Source organism: Mya arenaria, chromosome 6 (assembly GCF_026914265.1).
Source record: "Mya arenaria isolate MELC-2E11 chromosome 6, ASM2691426v1".
NCBI lineage: Eukaryota > Metazoa > Mollusca > Bivalvia > Myida > Myidae > Mya > Mya arenaria.
This window is the reverse complement of record NC_069127.1, coordinates 32,160,217-32,177,399: the sequence shown is the minus strand read 5'-3', so window position 1 is coordinate 32,177,399 and position 17,183 is coordinate 32,160,217. Positions and strand designations below refer to the sequence as shown.

Sequence of the window (17,183 nt, the reverse complement as noted above, 5' to 3'; positions counted from 1 at the left end):
GTTGAACATTTGGATGTCAGTGTTGACTCCATCGTTAGTTCTTGTACATTTTTGAAATTCTCCATAGTTTAATAAGCTGTGAAAACAATTTCAGGATGTTAATTTGCAAACATTTATGAAAAAAATAGGAAAAGTTAGAAATCAAGCCTATGGCATATGGATGGGGGTCAAGTCCAGATTCATTTATCACCAGAACATTATTTTAATCGACAGCTACATTCATCGCAAAAAATGTTGTTGTTTTTTTATTTTTTGTTGGTATAAGTTCGACGCTAAATTAGTAGAACGAGATGACTACAATGTCAAGTTATGTTAAACTGGTGTAGTATAGTTATACATAGAGGATAATTGTGGTATACTAGATCTGTCGATAAAAGGTCCCGGTTATTTGATTGGGGTACGGCGTTGGTAGGGCAACAAGCAGATGGTGTTCGCTCAATGGCTTTAGTTATCATTAATGGATAGTTATGAGAGTTGGTGTGTAGGTAGTCTATGTAAGTACGTATGTTAGGACTGATTTAAGTGGTTGTGGGATCAATGGATCATGCAATTCCAATGAAACAGTTGTATAAACATTGTGATAAGATACAAACCGTAATTAATTTAAAAGGGACTTAAGATGTTTTGAGAAAATTGACCCAGTAGTTAAGTATAGATACTATCCCAAGCTTTCAGATAGTAAAACCGCTTAATTCATTATTATTTGAGAACCCAATACAACGAAAACATTATAAATCTAATAATATCTTAACATTTGAAAAGGGTGTTTAAAGCTGTTTATAAATCAGTATAATTCATTGCTTTTAAAAATGCATGTCATTCCTCAAGCAATCAATAAATGAGCATGGGTTTAATTTATCTACATCAGATAGGAAGATATTGTATGACAAGTATTCAATTATTATCTGTAGCATTCGCCGATTGAAAGTCATTATTATAATCTCGTAAATTTGGGACTCCCATTACTTGAATGTCAATAATCAGATCTTAGGAAAGTAAATTCAAAATAGTGTTAAATCCGGATTTTTTTCTGAAAATTTATAATAAAGTGGTAAACTTGAGTAATTTTACATGAACAAAAAGGGAATCTCGTTGTGAGCCGACGCCGTCTCGTGAATTTGGGAATCCACTTAATAGACTGTTCATTATGTGATCGCTGAGAAGTGAACTATTCAGAAATAATGTTTATTCTATTTTAATACTTTGTGTAATAATTATTTATGATAATTGTTTCGCTATGGTTAAAGTGTCTATTTCATCAAAGCTCCCGAAAGGGCATGTGCTCATAAAAAGAGACATACTAAATCGGAAAATAGAAATGCGATTCTTAAAAGATCCCAACGGAAAGAAAAGCAAAAAGGATGTAACAATTTTAGAAGTATTTATCTTCGAGATTCACATTGTGAACGCCGCGAATTTCAGTGCCTTTATTCGGCATGTTCTGTCCAGTGTTGAAGAATATACGGTGTACTTTCGGTATAAGGACGGTCAATATCGCTGTTTCGTGTTGCTTGATTCACAAAAAGAGCTCGAAATTACGGAGGAGAATCAAAATGTACAGATATGTTCCTATCTCCCCGAGGTACCTTTTACGGACTTTGTGGTAAGGACTTCGAGGACTGCGGGGTCTTTCGTGGTACTATATAAGAGACCATACTGTCAGCAGATGTTTGAAAAGCTTCAATGGTACGTACACGATGACCTTTGCCCATATAAAGTTGATCTGTCGAAGAAACAGTTGACGGAAATGCCCTTTGAATATGACACTCCCGACAACATGTGTCATTATGGTGACTATATGTTAGGTGAAAATAAGAGCTCTGACACAACAACCGTGAAAAACAAGAACCTTGATCTTGTCGTTCCGTTCAAAGAAATTCAAATTTATGCACTTCCCTATGTAAAAAGTTATTTCAAGCAGTTAGCATTACCAACAAATTCATACAAAAACATAATCTACAATGACGGTGAATTGCTACCGAATCCGCCGCAATGGCGGCCAGGGATAAAACATGGAGGACTGGAAAATACTCATGAGCAGAACAACATTTCAACCTTAGAGAGCGGAAGGACAAATGACATATCACGAAGCAAAAAAAGACGGCCTCGCTATCCAGGGAAATGTGCCATGGAAAGCAGACTAGACACGTTTACCGCCTGGTCGCATTCAGCACCTACCCCACAAACGCTTGCAGCAGCTGGCTTCTTTTTCACGGGTGAATATTATTAAAGGGTTTCATAAAACTCCTTTTTAACATACGGACTTTGTTCGGTGCCACCAGTGCGGTATCGAACTCAAAAAACTTCAGCCCGGTTGGCGATCCATTATCAGAGAATATTAAACACGCTGGCAGCTGTGACTTCCTCATTGACATATATGGGATTACTGGATTGGAACAGAAAAGGGTATTCATGTATTTAAAATGTAAAATGTTATTTGTTTGTTTTTATATCTTAGATAAGATCGATTTATTACGATCATAACAAGGAAGTTAAAATAGATATTCACTGTACAGAATTAATCTTATTGAACTATTTCAAAGCCAATACCTATTTAAATTACAAAAAAAAAACTTTGGGTTATTGAATGAATTCAGCAACGTGGCGATATTAACTGTCGGTTATTATTTGTATTGCACAGCCCTGGTATTATTCAACTGTTGATACGAACTGAAATATTACAGTGTCTGATTAACGATCCTGAAACTTTAAGAAGACGGTAGCTTGAATCGTTCCATACACAAACAGCCCCAGGTACTATTCTGTTATCTTGATTACAATTGTACCAACGTGTTCCCAAATGTATTGAGTCTTGTAAACCCAAACAACATAGCGGCACTCCCATTTCGTGTCACAAGATAGCGTACATAACTTCGTTCAATAACTCGAGTAGTAGGTGCGGGAACTATTTTATCTTATTACAGTATATTATACTACAAACCATATATTTGCACTACCTGTACATGTCACACGATAGTAAACATAACTCCGTTTTGTATAACTTCAATTGGGTGCTTTGACTGTTACTTCTTCTTTGTTTTGCAATTTGGTCTTGTTGCTAAGTTCATCGTCAAATTTATAAATATCACATATCGTTTCCAATTACGTGTCACAGGAAAGCATACATAACTCCATTTTTGTATAACTTTAATAACTCTGGTAGTTCATGCGATAACTGTTACTTCTTTTCACAATATAGTATACCACACATATCTGTACTACCACTAAATGTCACACGATATTATATCTAACTCTGCTTTGTTTATCTTAAATTACGCGGGTAATAGTTTTGTAAACTGTAACTTCTTGTTTGTTTTGAAATTTGGTCATCGTGCTGATAACTTCATCGTCGGATACCCTCAAATACTAGATCAGTCGTACGTATCCGACGACATAATAATGACATAGTTGATTTAGGATTAATATGGTAGTTTTGTGTCTTAAATATCAAGAAACGTTTGTTCGGCTTAGTGACCATAAATCAAACTCACATGTGCCCAGAGTATTATGTGCAAATAAACTTTGCATAGCAAGGCTTTGAATCATAGAATGATCGTGGCTTTTGGTCCTCCCGAAGCAACCAAGCTCAACATTTATTGTCTGTGAGTCGACTGCATACATCAAAGAAGGCTCACTGCCACTGTCAGCGATTGAGCGTATTATTTTATGTGTCAACGTTAAACTTACCAAGGGGAGGGCTCATACTCCCGCAAAGGATCCAAATACGTACAGTTCGAGTTGGCTTCACAATATAGCGGTCAATTAAATCATTTGATTCATAGCTTAAACTATGTCTTTGAAGTGTCGAAAACTAACTGTTCCATATAGGTTTTGGGGCGGTATTAATCAATTTTCTCTTCGTTGCAGAATAGCAAATTGGTCCTGTTTTATAAGATGATTAGTGAGCATGCTTTGCTAATTTTATTTACAAACAGTAAATACAAATGGAATATTTTATACGGTTGTGAACGACCATGTAGGTTGTTTCGCTTATGACGGGGCCTGCGGCAGTTTGAGGCGGGAGACTACCCTTTGAACACTTCCGCTAGCTTCCGCCCACTGCTTTTTAATTCATCAAAGTACATCTATTATATAGGTGTTGAAGATCATGTGCGGTGTTTCGCCTGTGACGGAGGACTGCGGCAGTGGGATGCGGGAGACAACCCTTGGGTGGAGCACTGCCGCTGGTTTCCGGCCTATCACTTCGCAAGGACATCTAAGGGGGACCAATATATCGAACGCATTCAGGCTTCCGTCGACCAAGGGGAGGACTTGTCAGAACTGGTAATTAAATATGTTTTTAAAACCAAGCATGTCACAAAGTATGGAAATTATGGAAGAATAATGAAGTTTTCAGAACTAAATTATTACCCATTTCGCTACCCAATTTCCGAATGTTTCTTTTCCAAGGTCGCTCCTTAGTATTTGCCTAATGCCTTTTAAATTAATAATTTGAATGATGTAATATATATGTTGTCCATGTGTGTTTATTGACTTACCAAATACATATCCCTTTGAACAACAGCATCTTGAGAAATAGTTACTCATTAAGACACAAATACAATTAAGACTATACAAATACCATATTTACAATGTGGCCCTCCGCTAACTAAAAGATATTGATTTTTAGAACATTCATAAACATTTTAATTATGATATCACAATTTGAAGTATAGATAAGATATGTTCATGTCTGTTTAATTTCTGATAAAACACAACAAGTCAATGCAATGCATGCCCTCACCGATACAACTAATTATGTTGATATAATATGGCATCCACAAAGGATATGTCATAACTATGTTACTTAATTGCTGAGATGAACGAGTTACATTTAAGTTTGAAAGCTGTTAATCTCTTTGCATTTTTATGCCATCTGTAATTTGTCAACATTTTCATTTATGTAATATTTTCAAAGGAGGAAACAAGACCTTCTGGTAAAGACGACAACCTGTTGGGGTTAACGGAGCTCGAGCGCACATGCACTGCCGATATAGATATTGAAGAGGACGCCCTTCAGCATAGAAAAAAATGGTTATATGATATTTCAGAAAATTTACTTTTCAGAAAATATACTGATTTCCATTTCGATGAAGTAAACTGATTTTTGAAAAAAATACTTATTTTATGAAATATACTGATTTCCAATTACATTTCGAAAAATATCCTGATTTCTAATTTCAGGAAATATCTCTCCAACATTAAAAGATCTTAATATACGGAAACGGAATGAAATTCGACCAATTCAACAAGAAGCAGAAGCAGTGGACACGCATGGTATTGATTAATCTTAGATCTGCTGGCATTACTTGTATAATGAATACCTGAAAATGGAATAATTTAAATTTCACAAAAATATAGGTTTCAAATTCCAAGATGTACATAATCATGTAACATTCTGTAATACGTGATTTTCCTCAATTAAAAATAGAGCAATTAATATACTTGAGATTTACTCATTTTACAGGAAGCATATTTGAGGAGAACTCTCGTATAAAGAACATTTTAAAATGCCAGCGGTGTAATGTCAATAACGTCAATGCACTGTTCCTGCCATGTGCGCATCACCGGATGTGCATGGACTGCGCGAGAAAATATGACGTCACAGTGTGTTTTGTTTGTGAACGGCCTATCAGGGAAATCATTAAAACGTTCATGAGCTGAAACTCGTCATATAACTGACACATATGAAGTCAAGAGACAGGGATAAAAAGGGAATTAAAATCGATGCTCATTTGTACATTTAACTTCAAATAAATTCATGAAATGTTTCTTATTATTAAACGAAAAATCAAAAGCAATCAGTGATAACGTATATTTTATTACATCATATGTTACTGTGTATATATAAATATATATATATATATATATATATATATATATATATATATATATATATATATATATATATATATATATATATGTGTGTGTGTGTGTGTGTGTGTGTGTGTGCGTGTGTGTGCGTGTGATTCACTAATGATTGTTACCTATGTCTTCAAATGCATTTATTTATATACTTGTTTATATCTATGTATGTATTTGTGTCTTCTTATATGAGTTGTTTTCAGCACCAGTTATTGCCACAAAGTGTCTTTTATTACATAATGTATAGGGTTGTTTACCATATATGCTCAAGCCCCACCTCATGTGTATATTTCTTACATGATCATCTATATGTCATACCGACATACCTCATATTGCTCTTGTCAAACCAATCTACATTGTTCTTAACACTGTGCCCAACAAACCCAGCTTGGCTTTAAATGTGCCAGGAAATAAGCTACGCTTGAATGAAAAGCAATATATATTTACCCACCGAAATCGAAATTAGTCTCATACGCTTCTGTACAGACCAATTTGTAATGTCAGTGCCTAACAAAATAACGTGTCGCTATAATAGTGTCAATCAGCATTGCTTAAACTACTTAAATAGTTAAACTGAAAATCATCCAATGCCCCAAAACCACCATGGCTGCTCATCTCAAGTAGAAAACCAACAAGAAAATGTTAATCGGCGCATTCAAATACTTCCGTGAATTACCTCATTTTGACATAGGTCGTGCCATTAAATCTATAATGGCACTGTATATGCAAAGCCAGCACCACCCACGTCATCCTTAGAAGAAATCAAACAACATCAGGAAATATTTTTTCTTTACCCAAGCTTGCACTGGATAAACAGATGTTCACGAGAGCATTATACACACCAAACAAGTGTACCACTTTCAGATAAAACCTTCAGTTACTATTTTGTCTGTTATGACATTTTTGTTTATTCTAGCTTTGCATTCTTTGTGTGTATTTAACGCATTAAAATGATGATGTTTTTTGTTCAACATCGCCCATCTTCGAGTTTAGTAAACTATAGTTTACTAAAGGATAAGATCAAGGTACGTCGTATAATTGCGTCAAACAAGTGGTTTCAGCTCAATAGTTTAAGTTGGCATTAATTCTTAGTGATGGCACTGAATGTGTATGTACATTTTGTAAAGACGTAGCTTGGAATTGCTTATTATGTTGTGGTGTCAGGTCAAGGAGAGTGTAACTTAAAATAAAAATTTAAAAAAAAAACATGATTTCCGCTTAATTTCTATAGTTATTACCCTTGACTGATAGTCATCGAACATGGCTTGTGGGTAGCTAATAAAGACAAAGCAATGAAGTCACTTTTACTAACAATGGAAAATGTTTTTCGCTATATCACTTTCATAGCTACCATTGATGGATTGTAATGATTAGTGAAGTTTTGTGTTAAGACGTACCTTCGGGTTACTTTTTGGTTTACTCAAAGTCAAGGTCGCTGCTACTGAATTTGGTTTGATAAGCAAACACATGTATCTTGTTATTCCGTAGTAGGGTTTTGGTTACTGTATTTCAGTATCTATTCATAGGAAAAGTCAAATAAATTTATATATTTTATTTTTTGTTGACATTGTATTTCAAAGAGGTCAAACTGATCGGTTTAACTTGTTTGTACACATGCAATTTGTTGTTCATGTGAAACGTACTTAGGTTGTGTTTGAGGCGATTGTGGGGTCTAGGTCAAGGAATTTCTCACTGAAAATAGTAAAACAATGTAGCTAGCAAACAGATATTTCTCTAAGCAAAGCTCAAAATTTATTTCCTGTTTGTTTTGAGTTTAAACATTATAAATGTAGATAGATCGGTCTCATCCCAGCTGCTCAATTTGTACTTTTCATTTGTTTTGTGCATGGTATCTTGATCAGTCATATGTAAGTTTATCAAAGGTGATTTGTTAAAATGGTTTTTCAAGTGAGAACATTATTTACCCTATTATTTCATTGGTCGTTATTTATACCTTTACCGTACAATACTTTTTTCCTTCATTGCCAAGTATTTATAACTGCGAAAAACACAGAAAACGTGTAAATTATGAAAATGTTTAAGTGAACATGTTAATAATTTGTAATAATTTTAAAAAATCACTGTAAATGCTGAGGCTTAAAAACACTATAATGTCGTATGCTTGCATAACTTTAATTGATTTCAATTTAGGCAAATTAAGCTAATAGTTGGATATGGATTATTATTCTTAGTTAAAAACTTAGTGTTAAAAGTTACCCAGTGAGTTAAAAATACTTATATCAAGATGTTCTTCGAATTGATGGTTTCGGTTAAGGTCAGTGCCAGTTTATCATGAAATGTGTTTGCATCTAAGCACCAGAACCTTTCAGTTTGCAATAAAAGTATAAACCTTATTTCGCTGCATTGCGGCCTTTCTTCTTTCAGTGTAAGATCATGATATATTTCACCAAATGAGCGTTATAATTAATGTGAGGCGTAGCTATGACTGAAATAATTTTTATACTGCAATAAACACGTTTATGCCTCAAAATGATTTAAAATGACAGTCAATTGTATTTTTTTCCAAAAGCTAACTAAGTTGTATGCGAATTAACGACATTTAAGAAATGATGTTGTTGGAATCAACTTGATACTAACATTGTTTAAACAGCGAAGTTACTTTCTATTTCAATGATAAATCTCTACAACCCACCGCTTAGCACTTAACAAACTAAACAAGCAACGTCATGTGGACAGTCAAATATATATAACTACATTGTGTGTTTTTTTATTATTTTAACTCCTTTCGATACAGTCCTTATTTTTTTATCTCGTTGTCGCCTTGTGGCATCATTTTAATGTACATTATTGTTTCCTATTTCCGTTTAAACTTGTTTTATATTACTGTTAAATAGTCTCTAATATTTGTCATGATTCAATGTACACTGTATGGGTTTAAAATTATGCCGGCAAAAGATGTTCAAACAAGCAGTACTTAAAATAAAAAGTGGTAATGGGATGAGGGGTCACACCATTTCAAAGAAGTGGATCAATAAACATTAAGTTAATATGCAAATGACGAACTGAATATAATTACTTGTATAATTTATGGATGATATCATTGAATATCAGTTGAATATGGATCTACTTGTAGCTTGTAACTTCAGCATAAAGACGTTGAGTAATCTGTAAAGGAAGAAAATACCAAATATTACCAAAGGGGAAACCGTAAATGATCATAGGCCAATAAAAACGCACGGAGTTTATTTCCTCTTTCGCAAAATCTCATATCAAGTTTAAAACTTACAACTGGTTTTCCGTAATCTATTTTTAGAAACAGATCATCAATTTTCAAGTATAAATGCTATCCCATGCCTTAAAATTGTGATTCCAGTTATTTTATTTTTTTAATTTGATTATTTATTAATAAAGAATTTAAATATAAACATTATCAATCTAAAAAAGTATCTAAGTATTTAAAGAAGGTATTCAATGAATTTAGTTATTAAATACAATGTCTCTCCCCACTAAGATAACATTTGGTGATGTGTACATTGAATAAGTGTATGTATTTTCATGGTTACCTTTGATTTATATCACATTTCAAGACATTAATGTGGTTTTGAATGATATTTTACAGAACCTCTTTCTTAGGTGGATGGATTCAGAGATGACATCGGAGATGACTGTCACATGGACGTTATAGAAAGTGACTGTAAGGAAATGATGATATCAGAAAAACAAAACTATCTTGATATGTTTTAGTGTTAAATCAACGGGAAAGTGTTTATAATTTGTGAAAAAAAGTGTTAGAGCTGAAATATTTTCTGCAAATTCATAAGAAAGTGGTGAATTTGAGTAGTTTTACATATAACAAAAAGGAAATCTCGTTGTGAGCCGACTCCGTATCGTGAATTTGGTATTCCATTAATTAGACTGTTCATTATGTGAATGCTGAGAAGTGAACTTTTCAGAAATAATGTGTATTCGCTTTTAATACTTTGTGTTATAATCATATATGTTAATTGTTTCGCTATGGTTAAAGTGTCTATTTCATCAAAGCTCCCAAAAGAAGCGCATACTACTAAAGAGAGGCATACTAAATCGGAAAATAAAAATGCGAATCTTAGAAGATCACCACGGATGGGAGAGGCAAGGTCTGATAGCCACCACCAAGGACAGAAGAAGGGCAAAAGGGATATAACAATTATAGAAGTAATTTTCTTAGGGATTTACATTGTGTACGCGACAGATTTCAGTGCCTTCATTCGGCATGTTCTATCCAGTTTTCAAGAATTTACAGTGTATTTTCAGTATAAGGATGGTCAATATCGCTGTTTCGTGTTGCTTGATCCAACAGAAAAGCTCAAAATAAAAGAGGGGAATCAACATGTACTAGATACATGTTCTCATTTGTCTGAGGTTCCTTTTATGGACTTTGTGGTGATGACGTCGAGATCTACGGAGTCTTTCGTGGTACTAAGAAAGACGACAGACTGCCAGCAGCTGTTTAAAAAGCTTCAATGGTACGTTAATGATCACTTATGTCTACATAAAGTTGATCTGTCAAAGAAACAGCTGACTGAATCGCCCTATAAAGATGACCATTTACATGACGTTTTTTACTTTGGTAGTCTTACGTTAGTTGAAAACACGAGCGCTGACACATCGACTGGGACAAATAAGAACCGTGATCTGGTCGTTTCGCTGACAGGAATAAGCGGGACTGTTTTCCCCCATGATAATAATTATTTCACCTTTTCATCGTTACCAACAAATTCACCTAAAAGTATAGTATATAATGACGGCATATTGTTACCAAACCCCTCGCATTGGCGGGCAGGGATAAGATTGGGCGAAGATGCAAATGCGCATGAGCAGAACAACATTTCAACCTATGAGAGCGCTAGGGCAGATGACAAATCACGAAGCAACAGAAAACGGCCTCGCTATCCAGGGAAAACTACCGTGGAAAACAGACTGGACACGTTTAACGCCTGGCCGCATTTAGCACCGACACCACAAACGCTTGCAGTAGCTGGCTTCTTTTTCACGGGTGAATATATTTGAAGCGTTTCCTATAATTCCTTTATTTACATAAGTGGGTGTACAGATGTGGGTCAAATATTAAAATCTATTGATTACGTTATGTATTTTATCAAATAAACTGTTCTATAACAAACAGTTCATAATATAACAACCTTGGGTAAAGAATAAAATAATTAATTTTATAACATATATGTAATCCTTTTGTGCGTTGATTCAAGGTGATGCGGACCTGGTTCGGTGTCACCAGTGCGGTATCGGTCTCAAAGACTTCAGTCTGGTTGACGATCCAATGTCAGAGCACATTAAACATGCAGACAGTTGTGACTTCCTCATTGACTTGTATGGGGTGACTGGATTGGAACAGAAAAGGGTATTCATGAATTTACAATGTAATACATTTTCGGCGCTATAATTACGTTCATATTAAGGAAGTTGAAATATATATACATAGTATGTATAGTATTACACAACCCCTGGATTATAAAGTACACCTTTATTGTGATATGCGGTTACGTTTTTCAGTGTCTTATCAACGAACCCGAAGCAATTAGAAGACGCCAGCTAGAATCGTTCAAAACACAAAAAGCCCCAGGTACTCTTTGATCCGTCGTTTTGGAAACCACTTTACTTACGTGTATTTTATAATTATTATTGTAATGTTTTGACTCATGTAACACAAAACCACATATTGTCAACCATTACGTGTCACTCGATAGCATACATAATTTCTTTTCATATAACTTCAATTACCCTGATAGTAGGTGCGGTAAATATGACTTGTGTTTGTTTTGCAACTTGATCTTGAATTGAATCATCGCCGGACTCCCACATACGCAATGAATCATTCATGCGTATCTGACGATACAATAAAATAAACTTTTTTGACATTTGGGATTTCCATCGTAGTTTCGTGTTATCAAATTCATCCAAAATATTAAATTAAGTTTTATTATGGGCACGCGATTACAACGATGTCAATTATTTAATATTTGTTGAACCCTAATAGATACCAAATACCGAAGACCCGAGTACGCGGGTTATGATGCCCGCCTGGCCACATTTAATGGCTGGCCGGAAGAGGTGTCTCAAAAGCCCTGCCAGTTGGCACACGCTGGTTTCTACTTTACAGGTACGAGTATACCTTATTAGGGAAACACCATTCATTCTTTTCTTATTCTTAGACGGATTATGAGTAGCTTACGCTGCTCAGTTGTTGCTGCTGACATTCAGTCCACTTACAGTGGACGTGGCAAAGTCGTTATTGGATGCCAGGCACGAATTCCTCGAATAATCAGTAATTTATAAAAAAAATAATAACTTCATTTTGCTGTAGTGTGTTCAATTTTCTCTTGATTTGAAGACTCCTAAGACGTTTAAAGGAATTTGTCTAAATTAAGTTTAAGTGCTTTTGTAAAAAATAAATATAATACTACTACTAATAATAATAAGCTTGTTACGCTTAATATGTTTGCCAAGAATATAGTCAATATCTTTGTTTAGGGCCGACTTGAACAGCGGGTCAATAATGTCCGGTCACTTTTTGTTGACAGAACATTTGAAGGGCACATTAAAAGTAGAATCAATTTGTACTCTCATCACTCTCTTTACCTGATGTACTAGACATAGTCTTGAAACACGCATAAAATTGTATAGAACAGCTTTTGGGGTGATATAAATTGACTGTCTCGTCGTTGCCTAACAGGGACATATATTGGATGGTTCAATAATTTTTGATAAAGTATGTGCATTATTTTAGGTGTTGAAGATCACGTGCGGTGCTTCGCCTGCGACGGAGGACTGCGACAGTGGGATGCGGGAGATGACCCTTGGGTTGAGCACTGCCGCTGGTTTCCGGCCTGTTCCTTTGCCAGAAAAACCAAGGGGGACCAATATATCGAACTCATTCAGGCTTCCGTCGACCAAGGGGAGGATTTTTCAGAACTGGTGAATAAAATCATTTCTTATCGCAATCAGGTCACAATAAATGGAAATAAAAGATGAATGAAGTAAATTGTTACCCCTTTGTTTTATTATTTTGAAGCGCTTATATTTGTTGTACGAACCTATTTTTTATTGACTAACCAAATGTATAATCCTTATAATAACATATTGAATATGATAAAATAGTTAGACATTATGACATAATTATAGATAAAACTATAAAAAAAAAAACATAAAAGTTTACAATGTCGCTCTCCGCTGACAAAAACAAAAATGAATTTCATTAGCGAAAAACATTTGTCCTATAAGTTCACCTTAAAGATAAGAAATATTTATTGTATGTTTATTTTAATTAAAAAACAACGATTCGAATCAATGTATGGTATTCTCTCAGTGAGAGACACTCAATGTTTATTGTTTTATTTGGCATGCACGTATAATATGTGATCAATATGAAATGAAATCACTGCGATGCATTTTTTAAAAGGTTTAAGTTACATAAGTTTGAAGGTTATTTACTTATTTTCATTTCTTATGTCATCTGGACTTTCATTCCGAATTTGTCAACCAAGTATTTGATTGACAACTCATGTCATGTCTTCTTAGCCGCAACGATATTACATTTGTTTTAAAAAAAATCATTGCTATGTTATTTTCATAGGAGGAAACAAGACCTGTGCTCCAACATCAGGAAACGTCTCCCGAAGACTTCGTGACTTCCGGTATAGACAACATCACGCTTGGGCGCGCGGAGCTCGAGGAACACCGTCGCACGTGCATTGAGGATCTTGGGTTTCCAGCAGAAGAGTTTGAAGAAGCCCTCATTGAGCTTAGAAAAAGTGGTAATATGCCAATTTCATTAATTACCCAGATTTCAGCAATCAGAAAGTATACTGATTTCCATTTCAGAACATATTCATTTCAGGTAATATAATGAACTACATTTCCAGGGAGTATACATTTTAGGAAATACACTGACTTCCAATTACACGAGATATACTGATTTTCAGGAAATTTACTGATTCCCATTTCGGAAATATCCTGATTTCCATTTTTAGGAAATATTCTTCCGACATTGGAAGACCTTATCATCTGCATAGGAGATATTCAAAAACGGAATGAAATCCGACAAGTTCAACTGGAAGCAGTAACAGTGGACACCCCAGGTATTAATTGACCTTCGATCTGCTGTTAATACTTGTTTTATAAAGGCCCGAAAATGTATTGATATAACTCGGTCAAGTTTAAAATTCCTAAATATATATAATTATGTGACAAAAAGCAGCACGAGATCGTTCGCAATCAAAAAATATAACAATTAATAAACCTGAGATTTAATTATTTTACAGAAAGCATACTTGAAGAGAACGCTCGCTTAAAGCACATCTTGAAGTGCCAGATGTGTAATGACAACAACGTTAACGCACTGTTCCTGCCATGTGCTCATCACCGGATGTGCATGGACTGCGCGAGCAAATACGACGTCACAGTGTGTCCCATTTGTGACCGGCCGATCAGGGAAATCGTTAAAACTTTTATGGGTTGAAATCCGTGCGTCTATTTAACCGTCTTAAAACCTTACACCAACGAATTAAGGTTATATTATGGTTATTTATGTGTTGGAGGCTGGAGTATAAAATTGGAAATGGCAGTGTTCAAGAGGCATGTTTAGGCAGCATTTTCTCCCACCCACTGGATTTCTGGTCATTTTAGCCCTTACCAATGGGTACCGATAAAATACCAGAATGTAGGGGAATATATTTTCTAGTTCGTTGTCACAAATTTGTCTTTAGTACGATTTTTTTTTTAATTTCATAAGTTTATCTATTGAATGTTGTTCCATCGAACATATACGTTGCCTTTAATAGTTTATATCCGCAGGGATGGGATGTTACTGATTTTGCGCATGTATTATTTGTAATTATAGTTATCTTTAACCTCTGACCAGTTTTGTCACGCGCGATATTTTCGTTTAAATTTCATCTTAAATTAAGCATTTATATATTGTGAGCCAATTCTACAGATCATTGTTAAAGTCAGCATCTTTGTTGACTAGATTGATTTTAACTTTCAAATCATAAATACTCTGAAAGTTCCATGGACACACGGGTGATCTCCTGTCCTTTTTAAATATGTTGAGACAACTGAATCAGCTATGCTTGTTTTACTTAAATATATCAGCATATTACATTTATTATGTTTCACCTTAAAACGTTGATAACGATGCCGTTAACAACGTTGTTAACTTATTCAAAATTCTGAACAATCATCTTTATATTTGTGCCATTTTTTTATAACAATATGTTTTATAGATTGTTGACTAGATCTATGATTTCGCTTAAATATAAGCATTAACTTTCATTTAAAAAAAAATGTTTGTCAATATGTTTTTAGGATATGCTTTAAAGTTCGAACTCTTTATATTGAAAAATATCTGATTTATAATTTCAAATTAGTCTGCTTAACAGATGGTATTGTTTTATTGTCAAACTTTTATTTGTGCTGTTCAAATATAATTTTGATGCTTTCATGAATCTTCAATAGAACAATTTATTCAGTTTTGATTATGTTTTTTTTTCTCCATTTAAATGATTCCAATTCATTTATTTTTTGACATTCTTCGGATTTCCCTTTTATGAACCTGGATCTTCTTATATTTATTTTCTCGATTTACATTTATAATTTTCCTTATAGCATTCTTTACTTGTTCCCTTTAGGAGCCTGGATCTACCTTGATGTATTTTCTCGATTCATACTCATATTTTTTCTTATGACATTATTCACTTGTTTTCTTTAGGAACGTGGAAGTAGTTTGTGTATTTTCATGACTAATGTTTCGCCGTGAATTACTACCAACATCGGTGCAAAAGTGCCGAAAGAGTTCCAGCACAAATCCGAGCAAAATTTCTCAGGAAAAGGAATGGGAGGAAGGCATCTACCACAAGCAGTCATGGAAGATAGATGACCACCCAACCTCGTTTCGGGTAATTAGCAGAACGACTTGTGGAAAAGTGGTGCTAAAATTAAGTTCTTGGAAACTTTGACCGATTCAGTGCCAAATCATTCTGTGATAAGATCTGTGTTATATTACACATTTTTATAAATTATACGTATTCAATTCTTTAGAAAATCATTAACAAATGTTTATGAATATGTAAACATATATGTGCTGCTGTTTTAAGTTCACATACATTCATATTTTAATATATTTACTGTGTAAAAGTATTGTAGTTAGATTTAATTCACAACATTACACCACAAGGGTTTTTCTTCTATAATAATCCGAGGGACCATAGAACTTCTCAGGCAGTTTGTACATGACCAATCTTTTGAATTTTGGGGTCATTAGGTCAAAGGTCACATAAATTGTCTAGGCATTTCTTCTTGAAATGTCTTAACAAGTTCTAACAAATATTACTGACAAAGCGGGCTTATTGTTGTACAATCTATTTTTATTCGTGGAAAGTTATTACATGTGTGGTTTTAACTTTGAATTGTATGTTTTGTAACATGATTTATACAGCTGTTTATATACTACTCAAGCCATTCCTGTGTTAACATGTTGTGCACAATTTTTATAAGATATGTTTCACCATGTGACATTTTGTCTATAAATTTGTTTTAAAAATATAGTTTCTGTTATAGTGTAATAAAATTATCATCATGTTTCATTTGACATTTATCCCCTTGTTTTACTTGTGCGTGTTATCTGATTGAATATATGCTCTAAGGCTAGTGGCGGGAAAGCGCATTGTTCACAAATTGTATATATACACAGGATATTTATGTTAGGATAATCTAGATCCATGGTTTGAAAGATATACAATCCTACCGAAGGCTGAGTGATCTCTCCGTACTTAGTTATTTTATTAATGATCATTTATTGTCTTTGGACTGACAGACATAACTGATAATTGTTAATTATCTTTCCATATTGTAGGTCTTACTAATATTTAGTGGAATACGTTGTTGAGGATGCTTAAATATTTCATTCCTGTTAAAAGTGGTCGTTTTGTTAATAATGGTAGGGATTTGTACAGTATGTTTTAGTTGGTGTTGGTGCCGAGTTCCACGAGTTCAATTATCTCTGCAGGTGCTGTTTTTGCAGATAGGAAAAGGTTTTTGGATGAATAGTATTTCGACTAACCATACAAGTTATATATAAAGCCAGAAAAAAATGTTTTGTACTGACATCTATTCGTACATAGGGTACATTTCATCAAAATTGTTCCATTTAGAATTAACAGATAAATCTCTATTTGGTTTTCAACTGCGCTTATCTGTTATTGTGGTAAATCTAAAAAATATGTAATATGGACAATCTCTCTCTCTCTCTCTCTCTCTCTCTCTCTCTCTCTCTCTCTCTCTCTCTCTCTCTCTCTCTCTCT

General features: G+C 34.3%; 3 protein-coding genes across 5 annotated transcripts in view; all 3 read left to right on the top strand.

The window, feature by feature from the left end:
* The window catches only part of LOC128237713 (uncharacterized), a 28,015-nt gene extending 22,226 nt beyond the window's left edge, over positions 1-5,789 (top strand). Inside the window, exons 17-20 of the mRNA XM_052953294.1 lie at positions 4,097-4,284; positions 4,998-5,034; positions 5,185-5,277; positions 5,468-5,789. Of these exons, the coding sequence (XP_052809254.1) occupies positions 4,097-4,284; positions 4,998-5,034; positions 5,185-5,277; positions 5,468-5,664 (515 nt within the window). The 3' untranslated portion in view covers positions 5,665-5,789. The remainder of the gene's footprint in view (positions 1-4,096; positions 4,285-4,997; positions 5,035-5,184; positions 5,278-5,467) is intronic.
* Positions 839-4,226, top strand: LOC128238171 (uncharacterized). The gene is made up of 2 exons (XM_052953788.1): positions 839-2,406; positions 4,097-4,226. Exon 1 carries the CDS (start codon positions 1,238-1,240, stop codon positions 2,228-2,230), a length of 993 nt encoding a protein of 330 aa, XP_052809748.1. The 5' UTR covers positions 839-1,237; the 3' UTR covers positions 2,231-2,406; positions 4,097-4,226.
* A 3,394-nt stretch (positions 5,790-9,183) lies between the features above and the next one.
* Positions 9,184-16,532, top strand: LOC128238169 (baculoviral IAP repeat-containing protein 2-like). Of its 3 annotated transcripts, XM_052953783.1 has the most exons (9): positions 9,184-9,290; positions 9,446-10,861; positions 11,073-11,224; positions 11,377-11,446; positions 11,861-11,983; positions 12,611-12,798; positions 13,457-13,637; positions 13,854-13,961; positions 14,145-16,532. In XM_052953783.1, exons 2-9 carry the CDS (start codon positions 9,757-9,759, stop codon positions 14,339-14,341), a joined length of 2,124 nt encoding a protein of 707 aa, XP_052809743.1. In that variant the 5' UTR covers positions 9,184-9,290; positions 9,446-9,756; the 3' UTR covers positions 14,342-16,532. The 3 variants fall into 3 exon arrangements, with proteins under 3 accessions (XP_052809743.1, XP_052809742.1, XP_052809744.1); XM_052953782.1 differs by lacking the exon at positions 9,184-9,290 and having other exon boundaries at positions 9,305-10,861; XM_052953784.1 differs by lacking the exons at positions 9,184-9,290; positions 11,861-11,983 and having other exon boundaries at positions 9,305-10,861.
* The last annotated feature ends 651 nt before the right edge of the window (positions 16,533-17,183 follow it).

Bases quoted from the DNA above. Each gene is read 5' to 3' on its own strand.
- LOC128238169 (XM_052953783.1), top strand. From the start codon at position 9,757: ATGCTGAGAAGTGAACTTTTCAGAAATAATGTGTATTCGCTTTTAATA. The intron at 11,447-11,860 runs GTACTCTTTGAT...GAACCCTAATAG, and splicing joins CAAAACACAAAAAGCCCCAG to ATACCAAATACCGAAGACCC. The intron at 13,962-14,144 runs GTATTAATTGAC...ATTATTTTACAG, and splicing joins AGTAACAGTGGACACCCCAG to AAAGCATACTTGAAGAGAAC.
- LOC128238171 (XM_052953788.1), top strand. From the start codon at position 1,238: ATGGTTAAAGTGTCTATTTCATCAAAGCTCCCGAAAGGGCATGTGCTC.